Consider the following 16,270-nt stretch of genomic DNA (forward strand, 5'->3'; position numbering starts at 1 on the left):
TCATGTTTTCCCTAGTTTAAAGAAAAAGTTTAACTTTAGGTGAACCTAGAGGAAGTTAAAGGACAACTACACAAAACACTCATGTTTTTCCTACTTTAGGTCTATTCGATCCTTGACAACGGTGCCAAATGTGGGACGAATTTCTAACCTCACTCCTATCTTATTGCAGACATAGTGAGAGCCACAAACATAATTGTAATCCATGGGACGAAGCTGAATCGACTAGTGCAAAAAGGCTACAAGAGGGTGTCAATCTCTTGGAAAACAACAGACAACTTACATCTTACAAAGCTACACTCAAATGATCAAAGTCACCAAAAGCTAATTGCTAATCAACAAACAAATCATAACCATTACAGCATCAAAAAACATCCAAGTGTTACGAAACTTCTAGGACATGTATATATGACCTAAGCACACATGCTTATGGTCTTAAACCTCACTTTTGATGAAGTGCAAAAATTGTGATTATTAACAACAACGAGTTTTTAACCTAGTCATTTTCGACACAGAATGCATCTAAATGCTTAGTAATGATACCCCAATATCCCGCATATGCTTACTTTGTGATTTCCTAGCTTAAATTCCTACTTATGATGAATTTAGGCCACGGGTTGACGACGCCAAAAGCTACAGACTACCATGAAATGTTTACGTCAATGCGTAGAGCTCTTACCTGCGGTTGCAACACAACAAACGACACTGCAATGTGACAACCGGGAAGGGAGTAGGAAGTGTGAGAAGGAGAAAAGTGAGCGACGTTAGCTCACACTGTGTTTTTGTTATCCAAAAACTTGAAAAATAACTTACAAAAATTAGCCTTTATACCTTAGTCAAGGTTTTTGTGGTCAAAAACTAATAATCTGGGAGCTCTAACTAAAGATAAATTGATACAATCTGGAATCTTATAGCCCCAGCTCATCGAGTACACTATCCATATGGAAAATAGGAGTTACAACATTCCCGATTTATCAAAAGAATAAGTGTTTTTACAATAAAAGCTCCCAAAAAATGTTATTTGAGTTAGCTTGCTGCTAACAGTGTGTGTGTGTGTGTGTGTGTGTGAGAGAGAGAGAGAGAGAGAGAGAGAGAGAGGGGGGGGGGGGGAGAGAGAGAGAGAGAGAGAGAGAGAGGGCAAGATGGGGTGAGGGTGAGACAGGGAGGTGAGAGAGAGAGAGAGAATGAAGAAGTTTATGCGAGAGAGAGTGAGAAAGGGGAGGGAGAGAGTGAAGAAAAGGAAAGGAGGGGGGTGGTTGGGGCCCCACAAAAGTGATCAAATGTGACCGTTTGTGAGAGTGGGGGAGGAGGGGGACTGTCCCCATAGTAGTCCACATGTATTGGAGTGTGTCTAGTGAGAGTGGGGGAGGGGGGATTGTCCCCATAGTAGTCCACGTGGATTGGAGTATGTTTTGTCATTTTGTCACTAGTCATTGTCCAAATCCCAAGGGGAGGGTTATTGGGGTTTATAGGTTGCGTCCGATGTATTGTGCCTTCTTCATGTGCACCTTCTCTACTCTACTAGGATGCCAATGTTGCATGAGTCATGTGATTGACCACGTGACAACATATGGATACTTTCCATAATGTCACCCTCTATGAGTGCCTATATAACGTGCTTGTAATTTCTCTTTCCTAATGCATAATCAAGAGTTATTTTATAGTGTATATTGTGTATATCTACTCTCTTTGGTTACACACACACACACACACACACACACACACACCATGAATGCTACACTCATTAATCCTCCCTAATCCCTACACACAATCGTATTAGAGCTCAAGACTCTCTCTCTCTCTCTCTCTCTCTCTCTCTCTCTCTCTCTCTCTCTCTCTCTCTCTCTCTCTCTCTCTCTCACACACACACACACACACACACACACACACACAATTTTCTCTTAAAACGGCAAGGAATCGTGGGGATGGAGCAGGACCACAAGGACATGTGCATAGAGGAAGGCAAGCCACATGAAAGCATGCAAGTCCATGCATGCCTAAAAATCAAGGGCATCATGGGTGCATGCATGCCTGGAAATCAAGGGTTGGTCTGCACAAAATGCAATGGCTATGGCTTTGAATGGGGTCACCCTACCTTGCTAAGCATTTTTTGTCCTTGGAGTGTCCCGAGTTTATCACCGTAACGTGCACTACAAGTACTCTCTCTCTCCCTGGCTTTGCTTGCTTCCATCCATCTACATCAACTTCCAACAGTGCTTCACCCATGCACGTAGCCATCCATGTACACAATAAGCCCATAGCACTTTAGCATCTCCTTGAGCATCACCCTGACTCCTTAACATATCTGGCTCTACCAACATATCATCTGAACCAAAAAGCACATATAACCCTTCCTCCCAACCATGTAAAGCAGGGCTCCTCTCAAGGGAACCCCCTATCTGGCGAATAACATATTGCACTTACAAGCATACCTTTCACCCATGAGTTGCATACCTCTTTTGAGAGCTTGGACATATCCTTGGAATCTTCTTCATCTACCCAAGAGCACACTTGTTGCATTGGTTCCACCATTGGCTCCATGCCCTCCTACACCTCTACAACAATCTCAATGCTAGCATCATCAAGCCCTTCCTCCTTGATTGGCCTTTCAAGATCAACCATCTCCTCTGCTTTGTCAACTTCATCTACCTTATTTTTCCCTACTGCACTTCCATGGTCTCCTTCCAAAGCCAAGTTTGCTTGATCTTCCATAGCAAAACTCCGTATTTGTTGCACCATGGTAGCACATTCCACTGCAATCTTCACAAGCATAGCCATCAACATGGCACCACATAGCATCTTCACCTGCATGTCCACTTGTGTAGGCCTGGATTCCTCCACTTGGACTTCATCAAGAACATCGGTTGACATTTTCTCCTGCTTTCCAAATACATCTTTCACATCTCTATCCGCATGCAAGAGATCAAACTCCTCATACCTTGAGTGGGATGAATTAGTTTTCTATGTCCTATCATCATCCATAGAACTGCTATCATCTGTTTCCACCTCTTCTATATCAAGATCTGGGATTTCCTCTACCTTCACCACTTCAACTTCATCTACAAACTGCACTTTCTGATATCTAGTACTCACCAATGGAGCTTGACCAATCATACCCTATTCTCTTCTTTCACAACTAAAGCTTCCCTAATTGGCATCTTTGGCATAAAAACCGCTCCATCTCTTTGCAACCATAGAACCCTTGGTTCCTCTCGCACCGGCACATCCCTTTGCACCAATCGTGGCTTCATTTCCACCACTTCAAGTGGCCTAGTCACCATAGCATTTGATAGACCCTGCCTGTCTTATCGCTTTTTCAAAATCTTCTTGGTTTGCCCTCTTGCTAAATTTACCTCTTTCGCATATGTCACCACTCCACCTGCTTCAACTTCATCTCGTACATCCTCATGCAAGCAATCCATAAATTTTCTTGATTTTAAATAATCAATAATATCGACAATAGTTACCTCTATCATCTGTCTCCAAAGGGCTTCAAATTCCCATTCAAAAGCTTGAAAATCCCCATCTAGGTTTTGCTTTAGATCGTCCAGCTTTCGCTTTACTTCATGCACATTCGACACATCTTGCCACAAACCAGGAGTGGAAAATCTTGAACCACACCTTCTTCTCTTCATAGTCTGCTCTCAAGTACAAATAGACCATAATCCTGCAGCCAAGTTTCCGCATCTTCCATCCCAATACAAATTGGAAACCCCATCCATGCTATCTTTAACAGCACCTTCTCTTTAAATTTTGCACCTTTGGCTTCTCCAAACAACAACTTCACCTTCAAATTGGAGCAATCAGATGCTCCTTAGTGGGGGCACCAGAAGATGGAAAGGGGAACACACCGAGCACACACAAAAATGTCTCTCTATAGCCCAGGGTTTCCAAATCACCCCCATCCACTAGAAAACACCATCAAATATGCACACATTCACATACCTATCACCGTTTTCATGCATACCGACACACACACGCTTTGCACAATTGATTGATAGCATACCACACCAATTTTTCCCGTTTACAGTAATTCCACAGCCCACACCTCTCTCTCTTTCTCTCTCACACACACAAATGGCCCGGGGGGGCACACACCATCAATATGCACTTTGAGTAGAGCAAATACGAGAAGGGGGGAAAGGGGAAAGAAACGGCACAAAATTTGGCAATCAAATGCTTCATGTTTGATAAGAAAAACACCATGTACAAGCGGTCACAAGATGGCTCCGTCACCACGACCTTGACGAGCCAAAAAAATCATATGGCAGCCTTCTTCCTCAAGGAGCTCTCCTTGTTGAGAACCCTCTTGTTTTCGGTTCCCTCATTGCCGTCAAGCTTCTTCTCCCAAAAACCTCTCCAAGGACTCCTTTCTTTCTTCTCCAACTTCCTCCTCAAGGACTCCTCCAAAAACTCTCCTGAAAACTGCAAAAAATCGAGCCTATATGGACGTGAGATCATGGCAACCAAGACTCTGATTGACGATCTGAAAAGACCGACATGCTCCACATGATGATCTCTACACATCTATCACTTCAAACAAGATTTGACCACCTGCCATCACCTGCCCTGCTCGTCAAAAATGTGCAAACTGTCTCAACTTTGAACTAACATATCTTTCACCCCATAGCTCCGTTTGAGGAGCCATGTGGACCAGCTCACATAGCATCTCAAGCACTACATCCAAATAAAAAAGCTAGCACTTCGGACATCTTTCCTTGCCATCCCATCTGATCTATTTTGAAGCCCTTTTGACCTAGTAAACCTCTTGGTACCTGCCTTAGCACTTTGCCATGCACCTGTCAGCATACATACCACTACTTGTTTCCTTTGCCATGGTTGACATACTTTGGTTGCACCAACATTTCTCATCAACCTATTTTTTGTATCTATACTATGTTTGTCGAACATTTTGACAAGCAATCTTGAGCATATCCTTATGATTTTGGATAAAGTCCTTGACTTGCTAAATTTTTTTTTGTAGCCAACAAATTCCATAATAGGGAGGTAATCTTCCCAATTTGATTGCTTTTTGCTAATGGATGCTTGTAGCATATCCTCTAGTGCCTGGTTAACTTTCTCAGTTTGATTATCCGTCTCTAGAGGATATATAGTATTGAGATTAAAGTGTGCTCCCAACCATCTAAAGACAACCCTCCAAAAGTGACCGTTAAACTTGGGATCATGGATCACTAACAATAGTTCTAGGCAATCCGTAAAGTCGATAAATATTGTCAACAAAGAGCTTGGCTAACTTGAAAGACTAAATGGTGAACCTGGTTGGTTTAAACTTACAGAGTTCGGTCAAATGATCACCATACTGAGTCATTACCTTGTATGGTGGTTAGTAGACCCATAATAAAATCCATAGACATATTTTTCCATTTACCATTCAAAATCTCCAAAGGATGCAAGAGGCCTCCTGCCTTCAAGAGCTCTATTTTGTTAACCTTATATTTTTGGCAATGCAAGACATAGTCCTGAACATGCCCATATAAACTTGGTCAATAAAACTATCGTCCGACGAGTGCATAAGTCTTTGTTATGCCTAAGTGCCCTACACATGGACTGTCATGACTTTCACAAAGACTTTGGCACCAAATGTCTGTGTACATTGATACACAAACTCTCCCCTTGTGGAGTAGTTATCCATGTTCAATGGAAAAGTTCTTCCATCTAGTAAGTGCATCACTTGAAAGAGGGAAATCGGATATGGAGGAAATAAACACACTACTAGCATTAGAGTGAGAAGAATCCCTCTTTTTGACACGAGTCCACACCTTCAAGTATGCATTATCATGCTCACATTTGACCTTAAGAGGTTCTAGAAACTCAATTGTAAGTTCCATGAACAAAAGAGAGTTGACTAGGCATACAATTGAGAGCATCAATAAAAACATTGTAGCATCCTTTATGATACTGAAGCTTTGAATCATACTCTGGAAGAATCTCAACCCACCTGGCCTTTTGACCCTTCAAGTTATATTGTTGTGTAAACCATTAAATCCTTTCAAACACAATTTCAAGCTAAGCACCATAAAAATAGTGTCACCACTTGTTTAAAGCATACACTATTGCATATAGTTCTCTCTCATAAGCAAAATACTTATGTTTGGAAAAATTGAGTTGTTTCTCTCAAAAGCAATTGGCCTTTCCTCTTGATGAAAAACTGCTTCGATGGCTCGATTGTTGGCATTTGTCTCAAGCAGGAAAGGTTTCATTTGATCCACAATAGCAACAACTTGCCCAACTTCTCCCCATTGATGCATAATTTGTACAAACATAAGCAAACGAGTTGTCACATTCTAGTTCACTATAAAAAAATGATTAATAAACAATGAGATATTTCATAGATGAATGGACTAAAGAGACTGTAGGCATCCTTGTGGAGAAATTGATCTAGGAGGCACTGTGTCATTTCTACCTCCACTCCTCATGGCCCTTTTTGAAGGCCATTCATCCCCATTTTCACGTCTAGGTTTCTCTTCAACAACAGCCTCATTGGCTTGACATTTGGCAAGGTACGCATGCACTAATAAAGAATCTACATGGTCATTCCAAGTTGTTTCTAGCCAAATGCAGTCTCCAGTTTCGTGCAAAACCTCTTTAGTCATATTTCCCTTCATAACATATTCTATTGCGCTTGGCCACAAGTCTCCAATATCATTAGATGATGCTTTTTCTCCAAACTTGACTCCTTTCTTGTTAATAGGCTCCACCTTCAACCCATAGGTGGTTGTCTCAACCATTGAGATGGCATGGCTAGTAGCCATGTCCTCAACTAGCTTCTTCATCCCGCCTTTTCCAAAGTTTATCCCCAAGAGCTTACCTGTTTCACTTAAGTGAATCTTACCATCTTTAAAGAAAACAAGATCCTTCATTAAGGCATCTTTGAAACTTTCACAATCCCTCCTTGCATGGTCAGTACTATCACACCATATGCATCTTTTTACAAAGCCTTCTTTGTTTTGAGGTCGTTGCGCTGTAGATTGACCCGATGGTTGCCCTTTAGAAGCCCTGTAAGCTTTAACTTTAGCTCTTGCATTCCTTTAATAATATCATCTAGTATGGAATTATCACTCTTTGGAACCACAATAACAGGCTTGATGGGACTATCAGGAATGCTTGGGGCTTGAGTAGTGTCAACTATCATCTTGTCTCTCCATTGTTGTTGCTTGGCTAGTAGTGAAATTGCATCTTCAACCTCATTCCAATCAGTCTTTAAGCCCTATTCCACATCCTTATCCTCAAGTAGCAACTCTAAATTCTCTTGAATCTCTTTGCTTGTAGCCTGCAAAAAGAGCTATGTCTTCTCCGAGTTCAGGGTAGCCTTTTTAGTCCTTGAAAGTTGATCATAGTGGCATTCAAATTCCCTTAACAGTTTAATAGGCGAAAGCCCCTCATTTGGTCAAAATACCCACTCTAAAAAGTCTTCTTTGTTACCCTTTCGGAGTCCTCCATGAAATACTCTTCCTTCAAGGTTGATTTGAATGCTTCCCAAGTTCCCCCATGATCATTTCTAATTCCCCTTACATGCTCTCTAGTCTCAGGAACCACAACTAGCTCAAAACTTTGTACCATTTCTACTTCGGACACTTGATGCAGCTCCATCTCCTTAACATACACGCAAAGATACTTTGTTACATCTTTACCATTGAAATGGTACAATTTTTCCACCACTGATTGAAGTGATTTGGTCGAGGAAAGCTCCCTCCTTTTTGCAGCTTGTTGCTGCTGCATAAACACCGCAAGGGCTTGAAACATTTGCATTGTGACAAGATCAAATCGCACCCCTTGTTGCTCTTATTGCTCCATAGCTTTTAAAGATTTGATTCGAGACTTTCAATGAATATTTTGAACCCTCACCCTAGCCAAATTTGCACCGGGTTCACCAAAAATGTGTTAAGAAGTGCGCAATGCGGCTAGGAAAGCGTCGAACCTCTAACTGTGAGAGTTCATAGCAAAAGCAAGCGAGTCGTAGAATATTCAAAGCAAAAGACACACTCAAATTGAGAAAGACTCAAGCCATGAAATATTTTGAAAAAAGAACCAAGATTAACTCAAAACTCTTGTGTGTGTGAAGATTAAGTGTAGCCTCGCTCTTAATTGCACAGATGCAGTACTCTTTCAACTTGTTAAAAACCCTAGATTGACGCTTCAATTCTTCGTTGTGACCCTTTCATGGAAGCTTTGGAACTTCATTGGATAATCCTAAGTAGTTATTTGAGGAGGGGAAACCATAACTGGAGGCCTCACAGCCTCGAACATGTAGTGGAAGCAGCTCGGGATTGCACTAGCACCCTGGATTGGAACAGCTTTATCTCCTTGCTTAGATGATTAAATGAGCTCATTCTTGGCTCTATAAGTTCCTTACCATCTTGATCAACAATGGCACTGTCGCTGATGTGGTATTTTTAGACATTTTCTGCTATTTTGAGGCTATTTTTGAACATTTTATGGACATTTTTAGCCCTTTTTGCCCAAAAATGCCCTTTTTTGTTCGTAAAATGTCCAAACGAGCTAGGAAAAATCCATAAATTGGTGGAAAAATCTCAATTGGGCTCAAAGTTCATTTTAAACCTCATTTTTCACTTTGAAAGAATTTTGGAAACATCATTTACAGCCGCACACAAAACTTGCTATTTTTTTACCAAGATCGCTCGCTTTGAACTTTCTAGGCAAAACAAGCATGCCACTTCGAAACACTTGACATTTTTACATTACTAAATCAAATTAGTCATGTTTTAATATGAATGAACATGCATCAATGCCATGTCTCTGGCCTCTCCTGCACGGCAAAGTATGTACACGCTTGCAACCGTGGCATCCGCTTTCACATATATCACACAATGTACACTGTAGCATTTGGTCCCACACATCCAAAGCATCAAGAGTGAGGTAGATATTTTTAGTTTCACATTATACACGTGCCACATCACGACAACGCGGGCTCTTTCACAGAGTTTTTTTGAGGATATTATTTTGTTTATTAGTCTATGTTATGCGCAAGCCAGGCCCCTTGTACTCAAATTTCTTTTATGTAGCATCCCGTGTCGACGCGGGCTCTTTCAAAGAGACCTTTCACATAATTTATTTCTTTGCATTAACACTTTGCTGAGCAATTGCGTTCATCTAACAGAAGCTATGAGTGCACGTGTAAGGAAGTGAGAGATGGGTGGGCGTCCGACATGGGAGAGAGTTAATGCATCTCAGTCTGATGGGGTGTTGGTCCTGCTCGACTGCAAACTAAGGGCCGGAGACGCTACATGAGGTTGGACGAGGGGCTGCGATATAAGCAAATGCATGGTTATGAAGGAAATTGTGTCAACACGGTCAACTTTGCTGAGAATAAAGAAATTTAGTTGCTTGGTTGAGCATCAAGAACTGTATAAAATTAATACTGGAAGCAACAACTTGCAAAACCATCATATGACATGGGAATGTCCAACTCTTGCTGCAAAAATTAGGTTGTAGCTTCCTCATGAGCTACCTCAGCCTCCTTCATTAGCTTTCAACCTCAAAGAAATTTCCCATTCTCTATAGCTCAAAATTGCCCGTGTGTCGATACAGGAAGCTTCAAACCTTGATAGAATGTAGTCAAGATAATAAACATGGACGACGGTCTTCATGATGCGACCTAGAATTTCATGCGATGCACAAGATAAGTGACATTGGCGACGCTCTTCTTTTCTCAAATGCAGGAGCCCTCTTTATGAAGTGGCTTGAGGGTGGTACAGGGAGTTAAACATCTCCTAAATTCCTAAGGTTTTTGTTTGTATTTGTAGGAACTCCCCTTCGAAATGAGTGCCTTGATCGGATAAAAGTTGGTCTGGTTAGTCATGGCTAAAAATTAGTGTTTATAGAAGGGCTTGAGCGATGAAGCAAGATGTGAAATCCGGTAGAGAAACTGCATCACATCACCTAGTTGTATATTCAGTTCTTTGCTTGAAACCGCCCGCGTCAACACGGGCGGTTTCAAGCAAAGTGCCCATGTCGACACAGGGCACTTTCAAGATCTGATGCAATTGTTCACACATTTGCAAAGTCTTTTGAGAGCTTCACAATTGATGTTGATCACTAATGCTAATCCTAGTAGAGGTTCAACGTTGTGTCTCTTTTTGCATTGAGATTGACAATGTCAACATGATCATTTTTAATTATTAAAAAAGTTTCAAAATTTAAAGCTTTTGAAGTAGATTATCTTTCCCTACTTGTCCGTGAACCAAGATTAAAGTATGTTGGGCTACATGAATATTATGGCCTTTTAACTTCTCTCTGAAACTGCCCGAGTTGACACGGTCAATCTCAAGTACTTAAAAAAGTTTTGAATTTTTATGTTTTGTGAATCAGGTATCCTTTCCCTAACTTTCCAGTGTTGCCATGGACATCTTGAAGCAATTAATGATCAATTGTGGAGATAAAGTTTGTCAATTTATCTTAAATATATGCCTAATTATAAAAATTAAAATTTAGTTTTGTTTTACTAGAGGATGATCGGTTGGAAATCGGGGTAAAGCAAAGACAGACACCCAATATTGACAGTTCAGAGCAGAAGTTACCCCTAAAGAAGATAAAAAGGAGAGCCAAGAAGATGTGTCATTGGAATCCTTGTATGATGTAGACCTAGTTCCAAATGAAGCTAATACTTCCATAGCAATGGTCCCATATGTTGTAAGGCCCAAGGTCAAGTAAACAATTGATGTGGGTGTAGAAAACAAATACATCTTTGCAGACTTATTCCATATGCTTGTGTGAGGGGTCTTTGGAATGATGTCACTGGTCTAAAATTTGCATTTTCTTGAGAGGGCTACATGTAGGAGAAAGGGGCATTCATTATCTCTATATGGACATGTTCGAAGGAGGATACTCTTGTTATTACAGGTATGCTTCAAGGCTGATATGCTTGAATTTTTTTTTGTGCTTGATGTCCATTTTCACGATTCTTGTTTTTTAATATACAAATGACATAAAAAAAGAGTGGGATGACCGTTGGAAAGAAATCAATAAGATGCTATATGTATGGAAAGGCAATTGTATAAATGTTGCTTGGACTACTGTGTTTGGTGTTCGTTGAAGTCAATATTTGTTATCGCATTCTTAACATTGTTGATTCTAACCTTGGGGATGCATGAATGGCATGGCTGGTGTTAGCCTTGAAATGGGGTCCACGTCTTTGGGCATTTATTGAGAAGCTAAACATGATAGCTCAAAATGAGGCTATTGTGGACATAAAGATTTCTTGGGTTTCATTGTTAGAAGCAAAAAAGCTGACTAAGGATGCCTACAGATTACAAAAACAAGATCATGCATTTAGACCGTATTTCTCTATCTAGAAATTTGATTTTCAAATTTTTTTTTTGTAACATTGGTGATATTGTAAGAAATGCAGAATACAATAAGGGTAGCAAGGAGAGTAGGGAGAGAGAGAGAGAGAGATATGATGCCAAGTAGATTAATGGAAAATAAAAAACTTTAGATTAGCACACTATTACAAAGTGATGACATCATCCACCCATGTGCTCTCAAGATAAATCTTAGATGGCAATTTAGACAGCTAGAGTAAGTATGAAATACAAGGGGCTAACAATCCTTCAACAAGGATGTGTGTGTGTGTGTGTGTCAAGTGTGCACACCTCTAGTGTGTAGTGCTGAATATACTCATGGAGAAGGCCTCCTTCTATAGATGTAAGGGAGCCTCTAAACGCCTTGTGCAACCAAGTCCAAGTAGGACTCTCCCATGCGCCCATATGTAGTTGCTTTTGGGTAGACAAGTCTGCCTAGAACTCGACCACTGACCGTTGAAATCTTGCACCGGCCAAGGACCATTGGCTACTGGCCATCAGCCAAAGACCACAAACCACCGGCCACCGGCCATCGGACGACCCTTTTTTGATTGTCTTTCGGTCACCATTTGGCCAATATATTTCAACAAAAAGGAATATTTTGACGAATAAAAAGGAGGCCCCCAAAGTTGGCCCTGAATTTGCTTCGTACCATCCACGATCACAAATAAAGATTTCGCTAGTGTGCAAAGCTGGAATCCACCAAATATATGTGCATCATTGGCTCCTCATATGGGGGCCTTACATACTGTGCAACATATATTGTCGTGGCGAAACTGAGAGAGGTGGGCATTGCAAGTATACCAACAGATATGAATGGTATAGATTGTGTGGGGAGAGGATTTTGGCCAAGTTGTTAGACAAAGCTTCTATACTTTTATCAGATTTTGTTAAGGCTCTAGGTGGCATTATGGAGCGAGAGGATTGCAAACTGCCATACTACTATGAATGAAGAAGTGAAGATTGAAGCTCGTGTCTATCTCTTTTCCATGGAGGTTGCATTAGAGTCTATAACAAAAGATGAAGACATGCAAGCATGAAAGAAGCAGAATATCTTATTGCAAGCGGGACACATAATTTTATATAGTACAATATAATGTTTGCAAAATAATTTTGTATTTGATTTTCTCTTTGATTCCTATATGTATTCTTTGTGTTCTTCATGTACTTTCTGCATCTCTTGTAGTATTCTGACACTATACAACACATTACTAGCTGTGAGTGTGAGCATTGCCCATGGTGGATAGACATGTCAGCTTGGAGCACGAGAAAGAGTTGCACAAAGCAATGCATGGAGACAAGATTGATCCTCCACGTTCACCATTGGCTAACAATGTTTGCCAGTGGTCTTTGATGTAGAGTAAGTAATGGAATTTATAAAATTTTTATGGATTGTACTTGCCAAATTCTTGAAATCAATAATATTGTGGCATAGCGACGGTTCATTACTACCGGTGCATCTACTTTATTGGGTGGAGTAGACTACATTGGTGTTGATCCTTTGGCTTCACATGGTGAGATTAAGAGTGTGTTTGCCATAGTTTACATTTTTTTGGCTTTTTGTAATTGCATCTATTTTTTTTGTAGATGGCTCAGTGGATGCTGCTAGACATGACTCTAGCTTTTGCAAAATTTGTATATGATGTTGTTCCTACCTTTGGTATGACATCAATGTATGTAATTTGTTTGATTTAGGTTGCTATCTATGAGTCATTGCTCTATTGCTTTGAATTCATTGATTTTTACTTTCGTAGGGTTGGGTGGTCAAACTCTTAGGAGATCAATTTGCTTTACATATGCATCAAAGGTTTTGATGGCTCACCCTAGCATTGGTGTTGGGGTCGGAGCTACTTTGCAGCTCTTGATTATATAGTTGTGGCAGATGGTTTTAGAGTAGGCATTCGCTCACCGGCTTGGATACCTGTCCATGAGAAGTTTGAGTAATCCACTCACACAATGGCACCAAAGTTGTTTATGTATATCGAAATATAAGTATCATGTCTAAACCTTGGATTTAAATAAACATGTCATAATAACTAATATCTAATTCTCCTAAATGATTTTCTCATGTTAAACTGACCATTTAATATGGGGAAGTACCAAGGGAGAAATAGCTAGAATATTGGTTAGACCGGCAGACTGGTCACAGTAGGGATCCAAAGGGAGGGCCATCTGCAAAAGAGCAATGTGCATCAATGGGCCTCAAAGACCCTAAGGTTCAGCCCATTAAGTCTTCCAAAATGCTAAGGTTCCAAAATTAAATCAAATACTCAATGGTCAAGCCTTAGGGAAAATTTGGATGCTTGTGAAAGACTCAAAAGTCTTCCCACATCCCTATTAAGGAGGAGGCGAGACATATTAGTAGGGGATGAGAGAGAAACACACACACACACACACACACACGAAAATTTTTGCTACGGTAGGACTCTTGAGGCTGGGCTTTTGGAATCAACAAAGGAATCTCCTTAAGATTTCACGTGATTTTGAGAAGATATAACCCATTTAGGGTTAGATTAGTCTACATGTAAATAACATGGCCAATTCTTCCGTCATTCCACAAATGCTATGTAGAAAATCAGTAGAGAAATCCATGGTTCGTTGGACTTCACTCCTGCCGTGCGTGCTTAGCCCAATGTGTGCGCGCGTGTGCGTTGTGTGGAGCGTGTGTGGTCTATAATACTGTTGGTTAACCGTGTTCTTTCATTGACTGGATGTAATCTGCTTACCAGGCGACTCCCATAATCGCGGGTGTGGCAGTTGCAGCAGCAGCCTTGGCAGGCAAATATGGTATAGAGGCTTGGCAGGCCTACAAAGCAAGACCGCGGGTCCCGAGGATGCGCAAGTTTTACGAAGGTGGATTTCAGGCGGTCATGACTCGAAGGGAAGCTGCTCTTATACTGGGTGTAAGGCAAGTTTCCGTTCCACTCACTTTTGGGTCGTGCAGGTGATATGACAGACATGTCCTATGAATATGTACTATGGCATTGCGTGTTAGCGTGCTTCATGTCTATGTCTATGTTAACTTGTCATGTACTATGTCATTGTGTGTTAGCATACTTTAGGTCTATGTCTAGGTTAACTTGTCCCCTTGATACAGGGAAAGTGCAGCACAGGAGAAAGTTAAAGAGGCTCATAGAAGAGTCATGGTTGCTAACCATCCTGATGCTGGAGGTAGTGACTATTTGGCCTCAAAAATCAATGAAGCAAAGGATCTTTTGCTTGGTCAAACAAGAGGAAGCGGATCAGCATTTTAGCCCCCCCCTTTTGCAGAAAAAAAGGAAAAAAAAATCGTGGCTTTCTGAGCCCCCAAAATGGCATAGATGCAAAAAACACTCTCATTTGGAACCTACTGCAGAAGTGTAAAAACTGTTACAAACCCTCCAAACCCCCCTATACAGTAGCAAGCAATGAAAACACATTCATATTGTCCACCCTACCTAGAGGCGCTGGACCGTTAGTTGGATATTGGATGCCACTTGTGAACTGCGGTCTTACAAAATTAATGTATGATTGTGAGCGTTTTGGAGATTGAACATAGATTATTGCTTATAGCTTGGGCTTTCAGTGAGGTGTTGGCTATTTGGCATAGATACCTATTCATATTGTGTAAATCCTATGTCTCAGTCATGTGTGTTTGCTAAAATCTATCATGGTGACAACCAGTACATTTGAATTGAGAAGGTTTTTATCAAGATTTGCTTTACTCAGATGCTCAACATATCACATTTATTTGGCTTGTTATGATCATTCATAAGGAAGATTTGCGATATTCACTCATCTCTTCTTACTTTTGACATGCCCTAGGGTATAAATGAGCTCATATTGACACATTTCACTCTCTACCTTGAATTTTGTTCTTGTTCAAACCTTGATTTATTGCGCAATGGATTTTATGATGCCCTTGACGATAGTCCTTATGAGCCCCAAAAGTTGATTTTGAAATTAGACTCTTAAGTACGTAAAGGGTGATACACCAAGAACAGGGAGTCCTATGAAAGAGGAGCACCCATCCATTGTAGTACCCGGAGATGGTTAAACAATTTGAGAAGGCTCTCTGCATAGTCCATGACTTCCGAAAGGATCGAAATGGTGGTGAAGTTGTTCAAGTTCAAAAGTGGGAGTGGAAGAGAAACACAGGCACTAGAGCAAAGAACCTATAAAGGGACATTGCAAACAAAAACTTTGTTGATTAGAATATCACGAGATGCAATTAATTGTAGATATAGTGTTGAGAGCAAGAGCGCAAGGAGGTGATAGCTATGTATGTACTTAAGAGTTGCTCTTGCTCAGGATTGAGACAAGTGATGTGGGGAAAACATCTTTATGTAGAAGGACTATGGACCACGTTAGTCAGATTAAAAAAATTTGATCAGTAGCTTAAAAAATGCAATTTGTGAGATGAATGGAGAAAGAAAGGATTGAAAGATAGGGAAGAGTAACTTAATGATGAGGAACATGATTGAGCGACAATTGTCAGAGTTTTGGGGGCCATCTCTAGTGCACTGTTACAAATGATTGACGTGGGCCTAAGAAGGAAGAGAACGAGCCGAGCCCGAGCTGCATCAAAAAGTAGGAGCCAAAACCGATCTTACGGACCTGGGATTTAGATGATGATGTGACAATTGGGCATGGGTTTGTTTTGAGCGCCAATAATAAAAGCTTGGATTATTTGGGCGCTTAAGGGCACCAACTTTTGTTATTGAAGAATTTTTGGGGCTGTCAGCCCATTGTAAAGCAAGAGGCCAAGGTGTCCTTGTGAGAGTTTTGGGCATCCAATTGGAGCCAGCGATAATTATACACAACTTAAAGGTTTAGGATTTTGTGTTGATGTACTATGCTTGGAGAATGTATTATGCAGAGGGGATGGTCATTGGCATGGGTGTATAAGGTAAGTGTTTGCTAAAGCATTGGATTCATGTTAATGGTGTAAT

At 40.8% G+C, this 16,270-nt stretch overlaps 1 protein-coding gene across 1 annotated transcript; it reads left to right on the plus strand.

Moving 5' to 3' along the window:
- Positions 1–13,792: 13,792 nt before the first annotated feature.
- LOC147441299 (mitochondrial import inner membrane translocase subunit TIM14-3-like) lies at positions 13,793–14,890 on the plus strand. Its single transcript, XM_086483693.1, has 3 exons — positions 13,793–13,932; positions 14,069–14,247; positions 14,437–14,890. The coding sequence occupies exons 1-3, from the start codon at positions 13,873–13,875 to the stop codon at positions 14,591–14,593; spliced, it is 396 nt and encodes a 131-aa protein (XP_086339819.1). The 5' UTR covers positions 13,793–13,872; the 3' UTR covers positions 14,594–14,890.
- Positions 14,891–16,270: the final 1,380 nt, after the last annotated feature.

This window comes from Adiantum capillus-veneris, chromosome 15 (genome assembly GCF_014529385.1).
Source record: "Adiantum capillus-veneris isolate H3 chromosome 15, ASM1452938v2, whole genome shotgun sequence".
In the NCBI taxonomy this organism is placed as follows: domain Eukaryota; kingdom Viridiplantae; phylum Streptophyta; class Polypodiopsida; order Polypodiales; family Pteridaceae; genus Adiantum; species Adiantum capillus-veneris.